Source organism: Astatotilapia calliptera, chromosome 17, assembly GCF_900246225.1.
Source record: "Astatotilapia calliptera chromosome 17, fAstCal1.2, whole genome shotgun sequence".
NCBI classification, from domain to species: Eukaryota; Metazoa; Chordata; class Actinopteri; order Cichliformes; family Cichlidae; genus Astatotilapia; species Astatotilapia calliptera.
Window position 1 is genome coordinate 13307366 of NC_039318.1, and position 18004 is coordinate 13325369.

General features: G+C 40.8%; 1 protein-coding gene across 1 annotated transcript in view; it reads left to right on the plus strand.

The window, feature by feature from the left end:
* raver2 (ribonucleoprotein, PTB-binding 2) overlaps window positions 1-18004 on the plus strand; it is an 89270-nt gene that overhangs the window by 48287 nt on the left and 22979 nt on the right. The window contains exons 3-4 of the mRNA XM_026146201.1: window positions 3736-4043; window positions 5380-5544. Coding sequence (XP_026001986.1) covers window positions 3736-4043; window positions 5380-5544 — 473 coding nt within the window. The remainder of the gene's footprint in view (window positions 1-3735; window positions 4044-5379; window positions 5545-18004) is intronic.

Genomic DNA, 18004 nt, shown 5'->3' on the forward strand with positions numbered 1-18004 from the left:
CAATTAGGATAAACCTACTTACTCCTACTTATTTCCCTCAGTGCCGCAGTACTTAAGTGCAAACAGTGTGTCTTAAATTAAAACGACACAAAAAACTTCAAGGTTTTTGATTGAGTGAACACTGAGGATCGTGAGGTTTTCTTGAAATTTAAACTCGGGAGGATTGTTTGAAACATACACTGAATGTGAAGAGGCTAATGGTTTGAGAAAGCCACAGAAAAGCAGTGACTTTTCACTGCGTAATCACTGAAAGCGTTCGATGTGATTGATAACCTTTTTTTTTAAGCACCACAAACCACTTGTAATTCTGTTTTTTTTCTTGTCAGAGTTTGCTCCCTGTGAGTGGCAGAAACACCAGCTGTCAGTGTTTTCATTTGAATAATTGAACAAACAATCACTCAGTGATTTGTGGCCCTGGTACCTAAACTCCAGCTTTGAACTTTTCATTTCCTGTGGAGCCAGACTACTTGTTGTGCACTCAAGATCAGGCACGAAACTTGGCATTATGCTGTGCAATTTTTGATCCTGAATTGTTTTGAAGGTGACTAAAGATACGTAGCGGTAGCCGGTAATCTGTTGTCTTACTTTAATTGACGACATTAAAAGATTACAGAATACATGTGATTGCGCACGTTGATGGTGATTAATATGTGTTCTGGCCCTACAGCAGTCCAACTTCTCTGCGGTAGAGTTGCATGCAGTCATTCAAGGTTGTTCCAAACATTTTGAGGAACTTTCCACACTTTGTTGCTTCCGTTTTTTTCGTGAAATCCCACACTGATTCGGTGGTATAGAAACAGGGGCCCTGTGGGGGCCACCATCTGCTGCTGAGCTCTTGTTTTTCTTGTTGTACGAAGTTAGTTCTCTGTGACTCTGCGTTTGCAATTATTGTCATGCTGCAAAATGAATTTGGGACCAGTCAGATGCCTCCCTGACAGTGCTGCATGATGGATAATAATCTAAGCAGTTCCCGAAACTGTTGAATAGCAGCGTATATTTATGCAGAGTTAGGTGTGTAGGTTGTAAATGATCTGTTTGAGGTCTGGAAGGGCTCGAAAAACAGTCAGGTTTTTCCTTACTTATCTTGTAGAAGCACACAAATTTGCATACTTGTTTTTACACCGATTAACACTTAAAATTGTACCAGAGAACAGAACTACTGTGCTTTTGTGGTAAAAACATAACAACACATTCCAGTGGAGCACAGCTCACCCTCAGCTTGATGTTGAATCACTGGTAACATTCATAGTGACCTAATCTGTGATTTTGACAACTGATAACATGGTTTAATGTTGACTTTATTACCAAATACGGTTAAAGCATTGAAGGACATTTAGGTTAGCTTTTATTTCCCTGTATATTCATAAGAAAAAAGATCAAGGACTGTAACCCCTATCATAGATTCAGTCTCTATCATTTAAATACAGGTAGAATTCTTCTAATATTCGAGCCTTTTTGGTTTCGGCTGCTTCAACAGGGCTGCATTTCAACACCGGCTTGGCTGGATGTGGATTCTTTCTTGTCACCAGTAATTTGAGATGAGGGCTAAAAGTGATACTCAGCTAATGCTCCACATTACCAGATGCCAGGCTTTGACTTTCACTTCAAATAATGTAACATTATTATGGAGAAAGCCTAAAAAGGATACTTCAGAAACCAGTGCAAATGGGCATAGTAGTTTGAAATGTGTGGGGACAATAAGACTCGGACTGCCTCTGTTTTTTATTTCTAATTATTTTGAACCATCACATGTTAGTAGACTGACTACTATCATCAAGGTACTGAATGATTAACGTATTCTATATTTGTATTTTATTTTCACAGTACTGGTCAATCCCAGTGGAATAAGAAAGCAGAAAAGATTAAGTTTGAAACTATGAACAGAAACACACATTTCAACCAGTGTGACGACAGCGCAGATGTATGTAATAGGACTGTATTTACAAAAAACAAAAGCAGTAGCTTTGCCATCAGGAGTCAGTTTCTACATGAAGGCGGTGATGTACAATCATGAAGCTCCTAAGACACCATTTCAGGAATAACATGTGCATGAATTGAGGGTCAGGATCACAGCTGGTGAGGATGAGCTATGATAAAAGACCAGAGGTTCTCACACAGTGCATCAACAGAGCAGGATTTTCCTGAGGCACAGTGGTATTTTTCTCCAGGTGAAAAGCTCAGAGTGGAAAGCCCACTTCTCTGTATTTGTTGGATTTTGATTAAATCAAACTTTGACCGAGGCTCAGCGTGCAAAGTCGTGCGGTTTTTGTATTCTGCTGCACCAGACGGGGTATACCTTGTGCATTTACGCACAGTAAGAATGTCATGCATTTATTTTGATCTGTTAAGCAGTTCAGTTCAAATGTGGCAGATTAGACAAAGTTGTTTGTTAGCATCACAGTGCATGGTCCTATTCACGAAGCTGAACTAACTCAAAACAGTTTGTGTTATTATTTTAGGATTTTATGTTTTTTGTACAGCAGTACTGGTCAGTAACTTGTGAAAATAGTCAGCTAATATTACTATTTATGAACAAGCCTATCTTCTCAAATCTGAATAACTTAATAATTATTCATTTAGGACGAACACTTCGCTTTGCAAGGCCAATAAACAATCTGCAGTAAAATACACAAGTGAAACACCCTCGTTTGGAAACAAGTTAAATAGCAGCACAGACTCCTTGCAGTCAGTCCCCCTGAGATCAGTTAACATAATGCTGGCTTTAATTGGTTTTTGGAGGTTCATTTTTTTCACCTTCCCTTTAACTATGCCTTTTGTATTTCGCCTCTCTCTCCTTCTCTCTCTTGCTTCCTCTCTCTCTCTCTCTCTCTCACACACACACACACACACACACACACACACACACACACACACACACACACACACACACACACACACACACACACACACACTCTCTCTCTCTCACACACACTCTCACTCTCACACACACACACACACACACACACACACACACACACACACACACACACACACACACACACACACACACACATTAGACTTTCAGGACATGCCACTTTCTCTGATTTTAACGCGTCCTCCTTCCTCCAAATAACATAACAAAGCACTGACAGCCTCTGTGCACAGAACTCCTGTTGCTTCAAGTTATTTTAAAAACAGCTGATATTTTATCAGGTAGCTCTTTTGAATTCTCATTAAATTCTACATTTAACATTGCATTTGTTAGTGCTGTTGGTTCTCTCATTTATCAGGTTGATGTTTTTAAATAGAGTGAGGTGTGTGTGTGTGTGTGTGTGTGTGTGTGTGTGTCACAGTGGATCCCCCACCCCTACATAGTGACTCCCTATTGGCTTTCTAGCTAATGTGTTGTCTTTCTCTCTGTGTATGTGTGTCCGTCTGTCTTTTATGACTGTGTTTCTGTGGTTTTGGTTGTTTGTGCCTAAATTTCCTCTTTCATCCCCCTCTTTTCTTTTTTCTTTCTATTTTTTTAACCCCGCCACATTTGGCCTGTCGCTCATTTTCTTTGCTTTTCACGTGAGTTCTTTTGAGCATGTTCTTTGACTGTGTGTCTCCATCCCACATCCCCCGCAAACTTCTTTATGCACGTTTTTTTGAATGTCCGCTTTAAATGTATGTTTGTGTTTGTCCCGATCCTCCCGTCCATCCGTGTCTGTGTATCCCCTTTCTTTGTGTGTGTCCTTGTTCCTCGTCCGTCTTTTCCCCTCGTCGCCGTCTCCATAATGTCCCCTCCTCCAGCTTTTGTGACTTTGCTGAACGGGGACCAGGCTCAGGATGCCATCCGCTCCCTCCACCACAGCACTGTCCGTGGGCGTTTGATCAACGTCACCCTGCAGCCCACCGACTCCCTGCTGTGCCTCACCAACCTGCCCCACACCTTCACCGCCCAGCAGTTTGAGGAGCTGGTGCGCTCCTATGGGAACATCGAGCGCTCCTTCCTGGTGTACAGTGAGCTCACGGGCCACTCCAAAGGATATGGGTTTGTTGAATACATGAAGAAGGATTCTGCTTCACGGGCCCGCTCGGAGCTCCTGGGCCGCCCAATGGTATGTTAGAGCAAGTGTTAAAAATCTGCTGCAGCAGGTACATGTAATGAGATGGGAAAGGAGTAGCCTAGGCCAGAAAACATCTTCTTTACATGGACTGAAACATCAAATGCTCAAAATAAGGGATTGATTATACTGGATTAGACTAGTTGCCAAGACAACACAGGCTGCTTATTTCTTTTGTCTTATTTACTATATGCATGGTTTATATAGACAAAGCTCAACTGAAACTTGTTTCCATCGACGACCACCATTTGTTGAGGTTGATGGGAACTGGCAATAGAAGAGAAAAAAATATAATCAGTAAAAATGCAGGCCCTGCTGCTTGAGTTTGGTTTCAGTTTATGAATTGAACAAACCACACACACACACACACACACACACACACACACACACACACACACACACACACACACAAAGAAAATCTGTCCAAGTAAAATTATCTGTGGGAACAAATGCTGAAATCATAATTGCTTAAATTTAAGTGCATCAAAATCGGTTTATTGCATACAATAATCTATGACCTCACATTTGTGAAAAGTGAATCAGAATCTGCAAATGGAAGTAGAGCTCAAGGGCTGACAGGCTTTCAAACCAGCACTTACAGCGGCAAGAGCGCAGACTGTATCTCGCATTAAAGCTTTGCAGAGTTTAGCAAGTGCCCGTGACGCCAGCTGAGGATCTTAAAGCAATCACCAACATGCCAGTTTTTCCTGGGTTTCTTCTGTATTTTGAGAACATTTTCTAGTGTCCTCCCAATTTTTTTTTAATGAATAATTGGAATGCACGCATGCCTATGTTTGGTTAGTTCTTCTAATCTTACCAAGTTGCTAGATTGTCGGTTAAACACAGTCTGTACAACCTTCACCACGACCTGGCAACCCGCTACCGATTTCAAGTGTCCAGACAGGCGGATCAGTCAAATGCTGAATGAATTAGATTACTCTCTGAGCTGGTGTTTCACCCCTTTTACTCCTAGACACAGCAGAGATCGAGACATTACACACAAAAAAGCGAGCCATATATTGTGACTGCTGTAAAGCTGGAAAGATATTCACGGATCCCAGCTTTTCAAATCAGGTGAAATGTGTTGTAAAAACACAAACAGACTCTTTTTTTTTTTTCCAATTGAAAGTAAAGTAGACATGTACAAATAGCGCTGTACTCTCTGTGGGATAACTGCACAGGGACAATCCACAAAGTGTAACCATGACTAATTGAGTACAATACAAACATTTTTATTTTGCAGTATAGTGTCACCAAATGCGCTTGGCAAATAAGTAGACCTAGCGTTGCCTTACTGTCTGACTCTGCGTCTCACTGGTGCTTGTTGCAGGGGGATCGCTCGCTAATGGTGCAGTGGATGGACGTCAACCAGCTGAGCCAGGAGGAAAACCTGCACTCCAAGTGTCTGTGCATGGACAGACTGCCCCTGGACCTCTGTGACTCTGAGGAGCTAACCCAGCTCTTTTCCGACACGTATAAACCCGTTTTCTGCCAGGTGAGATCACAGTGCACAGAAAACTATTCATTTTTGCTGTTTCAGTGTAAAAGTGCTGATCATGGACTGATTTAGCAAGTACAACTCAGTTGTAAACAGAGCTTGAAATCAATATCTCCCCATTTTTTTTCTCAGAGCTTAATATTGTGCAGAAGCTGAAAGGACTTTACACATGAATGTTCATCTCATTATGACATATGAAACATTCGGTTCACACACACACCTTTATTACAAGAACACCTCCAGGTGAGAGGTGCTGACATAAAATTCAGCGGTCAGCATCGGTGTTGGTCAGCCTCGCCGTATCACTAAGCAACCGTCTCTATGGTGAGGTGTGGTAACTGTGATACCGGCCCCACCCCTCAACTCCATCCCTCCCTCCTTCCATCCCACTCTGATCTGTCTTTTTTTTCACTTGCGCCGTTCGCCCTGCTCCATTACATCCACTCCTCCCCCACATGCCCATTTAAAGTTCACACAATCGGCATCTGTCATCTACTGCATTTCCAGTTTTAGCTCCACCCCTCTGCCCCACTCCCACATAGAAATCAATACACCCACATCATCCTAGTCCCATGATGCTTTGTGGGTGTTTAGCTCATGTTGCTTCACTGTTGCAAAGCCAGCAGGCTTTGACCTATAGTTCAGCATTTTTTTATGTACAGTACATTATGTGCTTCAGAGCAGTTGTATTATTGCATTTCACCATGTATGCACCAGAATATTTCAGGATAAGAGCTTATGAAATGCTCTGCACCATCTATTAGGATGCAAAGAAAACATGTACAGAAATATGAAAAATGTGCATGCCATTATTTGCTAGTGTAATGTTAATGATAGTATTTATTATATCTCTTTCCTTATGGCAGAGATGGGCATGTATTAGGCCTGTGTGTTTGCCATTTGTCTGTATGGATAATATCTTTGTTTCAATATTGAAAAGCGATATCGGAACGCCCAAGAGTTCTTTCTTTTATTTGTTTATTTATGGTCATAAGGTCACCTTACTGTGATATTCAACTCTAAACCTCAGGAACTGTGAGATATATGAGTCAGAACACACATGAATAGAAATTGCAACCTGACTGGCATTTTTATTTCATCCTTTTTTGCTTATAGTGACTGTGGTGAATGGATTCGGGCAGTCTACAGTCATATTAGTGGTTTAGTCATAGTCTGCTGAGGCACAGCAATGATGCAGTGATGTTACTGTTTAACATTTAACAGGTATGTTTTCCACATTCACAATCCTAGCTGTGAATGCCAAGCAGGTTTGGTTCTCTGATGCCTTCCTGGTAGTGATGTTACAAGAAAAATCAATACTTAGGTTGTGCGTTTCTTTACCAGATTTTAGTAAATGATGCACTGGTTGACAGACATTGCCATGCCTTTAGTCATGCTGCATGCCTGATAAAACCTTTAGCGCGGTACCATGGTAAGGTTGTAGAATCTCTGTAGCTAGTTTGGCTCCCGTTGCTAGCTAGCTAGTCTTGCTTATGCATAATAGCTCATTCACACTAAAGTAGAAATAGGACGGCAACCTCCGTTTGACTGAGAAATATCAGCGGTTGCCCGGTGATTCCATTCAATTATGTCACACGCAGCAACCACTTGGAAACAGGTGAGCTGAGCAGCTGATTGGCCCTGCAACACCCCCAATACCTGAGCGACCACTTTCAATCACCATGTGATTCCACAGGTCACCTGGTGGTAGGCAACCTATAAATGCGGACAGATTGCCAGCACATTGCGATCAGTCTGGCTAAACTCTGAATATAAGTAGTTAATGGGACTTTTTCATCAACAGATGTGCAGTTTTCACCTGTATCGCTGTTTATTGTCAGGAGACTGCATGTATGCATGTACACGGTCGCCATAATTTTGGTCATGCTGCAGTCTCCAACCACAGTTTTCCCTGTTTGACTGCGTAGCATAATTGATTGAGATTGAGCCGTTTAATTGTTACTAGCAATGTTACACGAACACAGAGTTGAAATAGGACCCCTTCCGACCGTCGTACATACATTGCACAAACATGACGTTGGTAAGACAGGTCAGAGAGATGTATGATGGTAAAAAAACAATGAAATACATAAATACATGAGGGAAGAGGAGGGAAAAATAAGAACTCCATCCAGACTGAGCTCCTTATGGGAGAGCAGTTTGAGAATAGAATAAAAACCCTCAGCACAATGAAGCACATGAATCTTCACACCTTACAACATAACAACATAAAAAACATGCGACTTGTGACAGGGGAGGGGGTATTGGACAGAGCCGATGTACACAACAGCCGTCCGGTCCGAGGAAGTAGGAGGATGGGGTCATACACCGTCTTGTGATCTGGGAGAATTTGTTGTTCCTGCTTCCGCCCTGGAGCTTCCAGCTAGTGAGGTGAGGCTGCATGTAATTAGTGGTTGTTTGGGTTTGGTTTAGGGCGAAAAAGAGACCAGTTGATCAAATCCATAATTTCTTGTTTACAGAGAACAAGACTGAGAGAGTCTCTAAGAGTTAGACAAGACTAGACAAGGACAAAGAAGCCAAGCAGGAAATAAAAGGGAGGGACAGAGAGAAAGATGCGACCACCTCCATCAAGAGCCAAGAGAGACTCTACAAGAGAGAGATAACATAGATATTAATACTTAATAATATCAATATACTGAATGTGTTTCTGTACAGGTCAGAGATCAGTGCTGTCTGCAGAATAGAAGAGGAGCTGTTCTGAGTTGGTCATTTTGTTTGTTGCATATTTATTTGTTTAAGATGATTCCCTAATGCCTCACTGCCAGCAGCTCCAGTTCACCTTGCATAAACCGTCCTCCTCCTCTGTGCACATAAGTAGAACTCAGCCCTTATGTCACTTTTTCTTTGTTCGGCGTGCACTTAACCTGTGGCCTTGGCCCCGAGCGTTATAATTCTGCTACCCATGAAAGGGCCCTCCAGGCAGCACTTTAGCTTGAGTCAGCCAGGAGAAATGGAAGGAAGAGAAAGTAAAGAATGTCAACCATATTAGAGGAAAGGACGGCAGGTTGGAAATGAAAGGAGGGATGGGAGTAAAGGAGGACGGCGCTAAGAATGCCAGAACTATTAGAGAGAGGATGGAGTGAAGGAGGAGAGCCGACAGTGTCAGGCATAATAGAAGGACAGCGAGACGTGGAGCGATGAGGTGAAATAGCGAAGAGGCGTATGATGCCAATCAAAGGAAGACGACTGGTGGCATATATGCAACTATTGATGTAATAATGATGACTAGGAGCAAGTTGAATACTCACATTTATAGGCAGGAGACAAAAAAAGAACAAATGTTACATAAAAATGTCTTTCAAAGAGTGGACAAGTTCTGTTTTAAGACCTTTGATTTTTCTTTCAGGTCAGGATATAACTTCCAGTGGTTTGATTAAGATTGATGGATGGATGGTTTAAAGCAGTGCAGAAATAAATTGCTGCAAAAAAGTAATTTCTTCAGAGCAGTGTTAGATGAGTACGGACACAGCAAAGCATCATACTAGTGCCAACCTAACCCCCCCCCCTCCAAAAAAAAAACCAACCAAACAAACAAAAAAGCAAAATCTGCACTATCAGTGGTGTATAAGTGATACAGATGGTGGTGATGTGCAGCAATGTCAGAACAAAAGCCGAGAAGTTAACAGCAAAGCGGTGAACGTGGATCTGAGCTTTCATGATACGTGTTTTATGAGGATGGATATGAGCACTTCTTGTGCTTTTCGGCCACTTTTAACTTTTTTTTCTTTTTTGTTTTTTAGAAGAAAAATCCCCAAGGCACCTTCAGCTTTGTTGACAATCAACCAGAAAAATGGAAATGAAAATAATGAGTTTTCTTTTGCTGTCGGGAGCCAGACAGTTGCCTTATTTAGTACAACAGGGGAGAAAAAAAGAGCTAATTTAGCTGATTTTGAATATGTACTCTTTTACTCTCTCAATCACTGGCACTTGCTTTTGTAGAGCTAATTAAATCTTTCCAAGTACAAGCATAAGATTCTTGACACAATTATTGACCCCCTTTGGTGAAACGCAGTGTTTCAAAGTTTTATTTGAAAAGATGATCTCATTCAGTGACGTCTTCCCGCTGCACACAAAGGTGACGATAAATCTGTGAAATCATTCGATTTAGCAGAAGTACACCACAAGCGTTCTTTTTTTCCCCTTTTTTTTTAATGGAGGCTTACTTAGATTAACTCCACCTCTCCCTTCGTTGTCCAGCACTCGTCATAAAGACATTTGCACTTAAAGCTGTCACTGTGATAGGCCATGTACCTCTCTTCAAAGACAGCTGTGACAGGGCTGTCCTGACCTCATCACTCTGTTCCGACAACTGACGTGACCATTTAAACTGTGTCACACACACACGCACACACACGCACGCACACACAAACACACACCGACAAACTGACAGGTGCTCCCCCGAGCCTGAGCCCTGCCAGTGATGCATTCTGCATCGCTTTGCTGGGGACCACGACTGGAGGTCAAGAGCTGTCGGACACAGTGATTGCTAGCTATGCGTGCACACACATGCACAGTCACATGTATAGTAACATCATTTAAGAGTAGACAGGCAACTGCTTTTTTTAAAAATTGTTTTTAAGGTGTCTTTGCAGTATTGAGCTTGACAGCATTAATTCAGTGAATCCGCTTTAAATTCGTATTTGCCGTTTCTCCTGTTGTACTGATGATACTGAGATTCCAGGCAGTCCATTGGCACATGTTAATGCAATGGGATTTTTTTCCTTCTCTTTTCACTCAACCCCAACTCCAAACAGCAGATGGTTACTCATCCACGAGTCATTTTGTGCTGGAAGTCTCTTCCTGTTAAAAGGGAGTTCTTGGATTGGTGAAATGATTGGTCTTCTCTCATAAATAGTGAAGAGTCTTTACCTTGAGAAAATCAGCAGCTCTCATTCTGTAGTTTTACCTCTTTGTTGCATCTTTTCTGGATATTTATAATTATCCATCCATCCATTCGCTTCCACTTATCCTTTTCAGGGTCGCTGGAGCCTATTCCAGCTGTCATAGGGCGAGAGGCGGGGTACACTCTGGACAGGTCACCGGTCTATCACAAGGCCAACACACAGAGACAGACAACCATTCTCGCTCACATTCACTCCAGCATTCACACCTATGGGCAATTTGGATTAACCAATTAACCTATCCCCACTAACTGCTTGTCTTTGGATGGTGGGAGGAAGCCAGAGTACTCAAAGGGAACCCACACAAACACAGGGAGAACATGCAAACTCCACATAGAAAGACCCCGGCCTAATGGTGGAATTGAACTCAGGACCTTCTTGCTGTGCGGCAACAGTGCTAACCACCGTGCCACCGTGCTGCCCATTTATAATTATAATTGAGCTATTTGTATATATTATAGCCATCTCTTATATTTTGTGATATATTGTATTATTTAATTTAGTTCAGTCTGTTACTGTTGTTGTCTTGGAGCAACTGTAACCACATCATTTCTTCAGAGATTATTAAAGTATTCTGATTCTGATTTTGGTAGATGAAACAGTTCAAGCACTTCTGCTCTTCATCTGATAATAATGCAGTGTAGTCTTGAATCACATGTTGTTGGTCACATGGTCACATCACATGGACTAATCAAAACCCATATATTACCCTGACCAGACGCTTGATAGATATATAAATAACCACACTCAGATGTGGATTGTTTATTATTCCCTGTTGATGATCTGAAAAGTCAATAAAGAAAAATCAGTAAGATATTAGTAATGCAACATATCAGTAAATACAGTGGAAAAAAGTTTAGACAAATAAGAAAAAACGCAGCAGATGACTTGAAAAAGTAAGAATAATGATGAACCAGTTTTCAACTGGCATCATATAATGAAATTAAATAAAACTGAAAAGTTTAGCACAGCAAGTTGAGATACAGACATGAGTGAGCAAGAATTTCCTGCCAGAACTCTCTGCACTCTAGGCTTCTTCAATGCAGAGCTGCCAGCCAAGTCAACTCTTTTATAAAGCAAGTGCTGAGCAAAGCGCTTAACATTAAGAACAGAATAAAAATACAAAACCATCAGCATGGAAGCACCAAAGCATTACATCTGTGTACATCCAAATAAGTTTTAGAGATCTGTTGAGTCAAAGATGTGTGTCATGACTTGGTCACAACACATAACAGACTACGTGTTTGTTAACAATCAATCATAAATCGCTCACATTCACAACATGTGCCATGTCTGTCGTAAGTGTCAATGTGTAGCAACAAGAGGGCAGTTTGGGTCCCCCAACATTTTGTTTTTCAGTTTGGCGTGCTGACTATGGACGAACTTTCTGTTCCTGTTGGATATGTTATTTAAGGTGCATGAAGAGTTTTTTAGGTTAGAAGTGAGTGTTTTTTGTAATGGACCTTATTATACACAAAGCACCAATAATACAACTGAAGATCTGTAACAAATAAAAAGAACAAATAAAATCCAACATGTCATGATGGAAAATGCTGTTCTCAATCAGCAGCATCCCTTTACATGTAGATTCCCACTTGAAAACTCAGCCTTTAGTGCTTCATATCTTTGTGAAAATTTGCTGTCGTACTGAACAAGTTAAAAAAAAAAAAAAGAGTCATCAGCTGCTGTTAATTATGCTGAAACTGAAGTTGCCTCAAGTGCCACAGCACTTTGGCTTGACTCATTTAGCATAGATGCCTGATTATGCTGTCAAAACCCTGGCTAGTAAGGAATGTTTGAGTATAAGACGAGAGTGCTTCATGTAACAAAATGCTGTAAGTGTGATTTTCAGCCATATTGCATTTATATTCCTTTTATCGTTTCGCTTAGACATGGTGTCTTTTTTTCCGCATGAATATGTTGTATGTTGCGTAGTAGTTTAAATATACACTTACAGTCCCATTATTAGTGTGCCTTACTAGTTGTAGGCTGTACCTCCTTTTGCCTTGAGAACTACCTTAATTCTTTGCACACATGTCCTGTTCCACCACATCCCAAAGGTGCTCCACTGCAGGTCTAGTAACTGTGGAGGCCACTTGAGTATAGTGAACCAGTGTGAGATGACGTGAGCTTTGACGTGGTACGTTGTCCCGCTGGTAGCAGCCGTCAGAAGACTGCTCATATGGTCACATGGTCAGCAAGACTCAGGTAGGCTGTGAAATGCAAACCATGCTCAATTCATACTAAAGAGCCCAAAGTGTGCTACGAAAGTTATCTCCCACATCATTACACCACTGCTACTAGCCTTGATATAAGGCTAGGTTGGAACCATGCTTTCATGTTATGGTACCCCTACTCTCTGGATCTGATAGCAGAAAACAAGAATCATCACACCAGACAACGGGTTTCCCGTCTTCTGATGTTCATTTTCCGTAATCCCATCCCTGTTCTTACAGTTACTGACATGAGGGCAACTGGTGTGGCTTCTGCTGCTGTAACCCATCTGCTTCAAGGTTCAGTTGTGGGTTCAAAGATGCTCTTCTGCATAACTTAGTTGTACTGAGGGGTTTTTGATTTACTGTTACCTTTTTGTTCGCTCAAAACCATCTGTTGGGCATTCTCCTCTCACTTCTGGCATCTACAAGGCATTTTTACCCAGAGAACGGCTGTTCACTCCAGTGTTTTCCTATTTCTTTCTTTTTTCTTTTTTCCCCCCTATAGATAGTTGTGTGAGAGTAGATCAGCTGTTTCTGAGATACTCAGACCAGCCTGTCTGACATCAACTTCCACGCAGGTCATCTTGAGTGCACCTATATGCCTAATTCAGTTTCTCTCATGTTTTTTATTTTCACCTTTATTTATACAGGTAAATCTCATTGAGACACGAGGTCTCATTTTTAAGAGCGACCCGTTTTAAATATCCATACAAAATGACAACATGTTAAAACATACTGTAGTTGTTACAATTCATACAAAAAAATTTGCACCTGAAAATAAAATAAAAGACAGTAACAATACCACAAGAACATGAACAGACATCCAATGATGCTTTCTCTGTTGTCCTTAAAATTGGTTTAAAGCCCTTCAGTTCAGTTAAGCTGCACAGCTTCAAATCCTGTTGTAATTTGTTCCAAGTATAAGGAGCATTGTAAGAAAATACCTCAAATAATGTCACCATAATCAATGTGATGTAAGAAGGTGGCAGCAACAAATTGTTTTTTCACACCTTACTTTTAATCTGAATGTTTTTTATAAGATTTCCAATGTGTGGCTTAAAAGAAAGATCATGTGATTGGCTGATTAGATATTTGTATTAAGCACTTGAACCGGGTCACCGCATAAAGTGACTGGTGAGAGTATGCCTCATTTTCTGATTAAACAGCATCAAAACAAACATGTCAGTGCATGCAGTGATGATGATTTCCGACACATAAAGATGAAAACTCTAAGCGTATTGCATGCAAGTGAAATTTGAAGGCTTATGCATCACAGTTTGGCTTTTATGCACCGCTCAAAGAAAACTGTGCTTTTAGTCAAAAATCCATATTTTCCCTGGACTTGAGTTTGTGCAGTGGGTTAGCGTAATCTGTTATTCAAACATAACTACCTATTGGCCAACGTGTGGAAAAAAATGTGCTAATTAGACTGGTACAGGGTAATTGCATATTGCAGGAGAAGGAGTTTCTTCTGGGCCAATCTGTTTTTGATTTGCATCAAGAATAATTTGGAGGATGAAGCACGAAGTGCTAAATTTGCTCATATAATTACTCTTTAATGTTCTCAAAGTCTGCCTTGAGGACAAGGTAGAGCCACACGTGATAGGAAAAAAACAGAAAAAAGGATCATTGCAATGCAAACAGTTTCTGATTTCCATCTTAAATCTGTTTTGGGGTTTTTTTTAATCATCCAAAGGCATTTAAAGCATAATTTTGAAGGAAAATCTGGGAAACTTGACATTAGATCAGAAATATTTTTGTTTTTTGTCTTTCTCTGTACAGTAGTCTTAATGTGAACACTCCTGCAGTAAGAGGACATTTCAATCTTCAAACCATGATCCAGAAATTATGGTCTTTGTTGGAGGGGTGTTGGGTTTTTAAAGAGACTGTACACATGGAAACAGAGAGAGAAAGAGAGCTAAATGACAACTGGCATCCACAAGGCTCAGATACAGTACGCACAAGCCCATTTTAAATTTGCATAATTGTGCAGATTCAAATAATGATTGAATGTTTTATATATTCCAGTCTTCTGTTGTGTGAGTGCAGTCGGAGAAAAAAAATTAAGGGAGAAGCTCACTCAGTCTTTGCATCCTTGCTCACGAACGCGCTCACAAACACAAGTTGATGACAGTCTGAATGCCATTTTCACAGAATCCAATTTGATATATAATGTTTGTTTCACAGTTTACCCACTTCCACTCGTGTGTGTGTGTGAGAGTGTGTATTCATATCATTGTGGGGACCAAAAATTGGAAGTTTACTATACTTGTGGGGATCAACACACCTCATGGGGGACCAAAATCCTGGTCCCCATGAGTTTGAAGGCATTTTTAAGACTCAAAATGTGGCTTTAGTATCAGGGTTACATTTGGGTTATGGTTAGGTAAGGGCTAGAGAAAGCATTATGTCAATTAGATCGGCGGTCCCCAACCCCCGGGCCGGTCCGTGAGTCATTTGGTACCGGGCCGTGAGAGTTGAGGCTCGGGTGTGAAATTTATAGTTTTCAGGGTTTTTATCGGTTTTTATCGTTAACTCAGTTTCCCAGTGTCTCTTCCCGTGTGTTATGAATAAATCTTTTTTTGGTACCGGTACTGGTTTTATTTTGCTGTATTTATCCACGACACCTTAAAGGCTGGTCCGTGAAAATATTGGGGGACATAAACTGGTCTGTGGCGCAAAAAGGGGCCGCTGAATTAGATTCACAAGCTATGAATACCCGTCTGTGTGTGTGTGTGTGTGTGTGTGTGTGTGTGTGTGTGTGGTGTGTGTGTTTGTGTGTGTGTGTGTGTCCACACAAAAATAATGGTTAGCAAGTTTTTATGTGTTTTTCTTCCTGTCTTTTCTGGCTCATATTCTCTGTCAGCCCACCCCCCCTCATTCTCTTCAACCATCAGTCACTTAATCAATCACTGATGTTTTCTGCCTCACTTTTATGTCCCCTTCCTCCGCCATTTACTTTCTTTCTTTTCCCTCCTCACGCCCACTCTCTCTCCCCCATCCATCCATCCATATCTCAAGTGGTAAAGTGGTTCCGGTCATTTCCATGGAGTTTGCTTAATATATGCTGATGATAATAGCCTATCGACCTACTCCTCCACACATACGTGCATATTCCTCTCGTGTTCCCTGCATTCATTCAACCATCCATCTCTCCATCCCCCTGTTCAGGCTGGAGGGAACAGCAGACGAATGAGAGGTGGGAGGAAGTGGAGGGGCCACTTGATTGAGTGTTGAAGCTAACAGGCGTCAGTGTTCGTGCTGAAAAAGTACAAATGCGTTTGCTTTCCACTGATTCAAAATTCCTTTATTTTTACAACAAAGAGAAAGGAAAGAAAAAATTGAATCATTTCATAAACTACTCACATACAGCACAAAAATGGAAGTGTTAATTATTTCAACAACATGCAGTGAATGAATCTAAATCATTCAATATTTGGTGTGACCAACCTTTGCCTTCAAAACAGCATCAGTTCTTCTTCTGGGTACACGACAACAACAAAGGAACTTGGCTGGTAGGTTGTTCCAAACATCTTGGAGAACTAACCACAGATCTTCTGCGGATGTACGCTTCCTCAAATCCTTCTGTCTCTTCATGTAATCCCAGACACACTCGATGATGTTGAGATCAGTGCTCTATGGGGCCATAACATCACTTCCAGTACTTCTGATGACTTTGGCTGTATGTTTTGGTCGTTGTCCTGCTGCAGAATACGTTTGGGGCCAATAAACAACCATTTATATTTCTGAAAGCATTCTTTGTAAACAGCATTTTTTCTTTTACACCTGCCTAAAACGTTTGCACAGTACTGAATGTACATATGTGCAATGTAAACGCAGAGTTTGAAACTCTTCTGAGTTTAGCTGATGCCTTAGCTGTTTGCAGCAGTTGAAAATAAATAATCAAGTTTCTGATTTGCTCACATTTCATGTGAAAGCCTTTGTGTATGAATTCTTATACCCTCCCTGATTTTATGCTGTATGTGGAGGCATCAGAAGACTTATTCATATTGGGGTTTTTTTCTGTGTAGACCTTAGTCATGTACTTCGATTCATATGCTGGCCCTTAGAGGTCAAAACTGCGACTTGAGAAAACTCAGATATCTTCACCTCTTGGCGAACAGTGGTAAAACATTAGCAAAAGCTGCATTTAATTGAATTGATTGTATTTTATTTTTAATTTATTGCTGAAGATGTCTTCCTAATGTTTAACTCAACTTTCTGAACGGCTTTCCTTTTATTAGCCCTGGAAGGGGAAATAGGCTGAATAATGTATTTCTTCAGTATTCAAACAATGGTTTACCTTAAAATGTCAGAAAATACTAACCCCCCCCCCCCAAAAAATAAATAAATAAATAAACAGACATCCAGTTTCTAAGAATTTCAAGCTGAAAACCTACGAATCCAAATGTACAAAGCAGTAAATGTCTGGTACATTTGGTTGAGAAACATTGAATCAATGAGCATCCAAATGAGTTGAAATTATAGGTGCTAATTTTCTGTTGATCATCCTTCTTCCTTGTTTTCTTCCAGCTCTGCTTGTATTTAATATTGCATTATTTCAGGCAGCAAATTCATGGAAAGTATTACCTTCAAACATGTATCATTAAAACCACCTGCTGCTCCACGCTGCTGTTGCTGCCTGATTGTTGATCATTATTCGTATTAATGTCTCTGTTGTTCTGTCCCGTTCTGCTTTGTTTAACCCTGAAGGACTTTTTCATTGCTCTCACATTAGAAATTTGTCACTTGGACTTTGGATTTATTGACTTTCATACCCTCAAGATCAGAGTTTATTGCAACATTATAAGAGAGTAGCCAGGGCTTTTCCACCAGTGTTGTGATGGTGTCACATCTAGAACTGCTTCCAGTAGAGATTCAAAAAATAAAAATTCCAAGAAGACTGATGCTGATGTGACAAAGCTGGATAGAGAGAAAACCCCCAAAAGCACTTGGTGACAATGAAAAGAAGAAACTCCCTTTTTTAACAGGAAGAAACCTGGTAGAACCAGGATCAGGGAGGAGCAGCCATCTGCTGCAACCGGTTGAGGGTGAGAAAGATGCCCACAGATTACATCCTTCCATAGAAATTACTCCAACCTCACAGTTATGCTACTTTCTCAAAAGAAACCAAAGCTGACTTCACTCATTAACAACATTGTGCTGATGTACTATAAAAGTCGCTACAAAATAACGTTAATCCACAATTAACACGACAAATCTCACGCTATGGCTAAGGACCAGTATTCACATTGGTCTGCTGTTTTGCTTGCTACATGATTGGTATTTCACAGCGTCTGCACCTTTCAAAATACATTT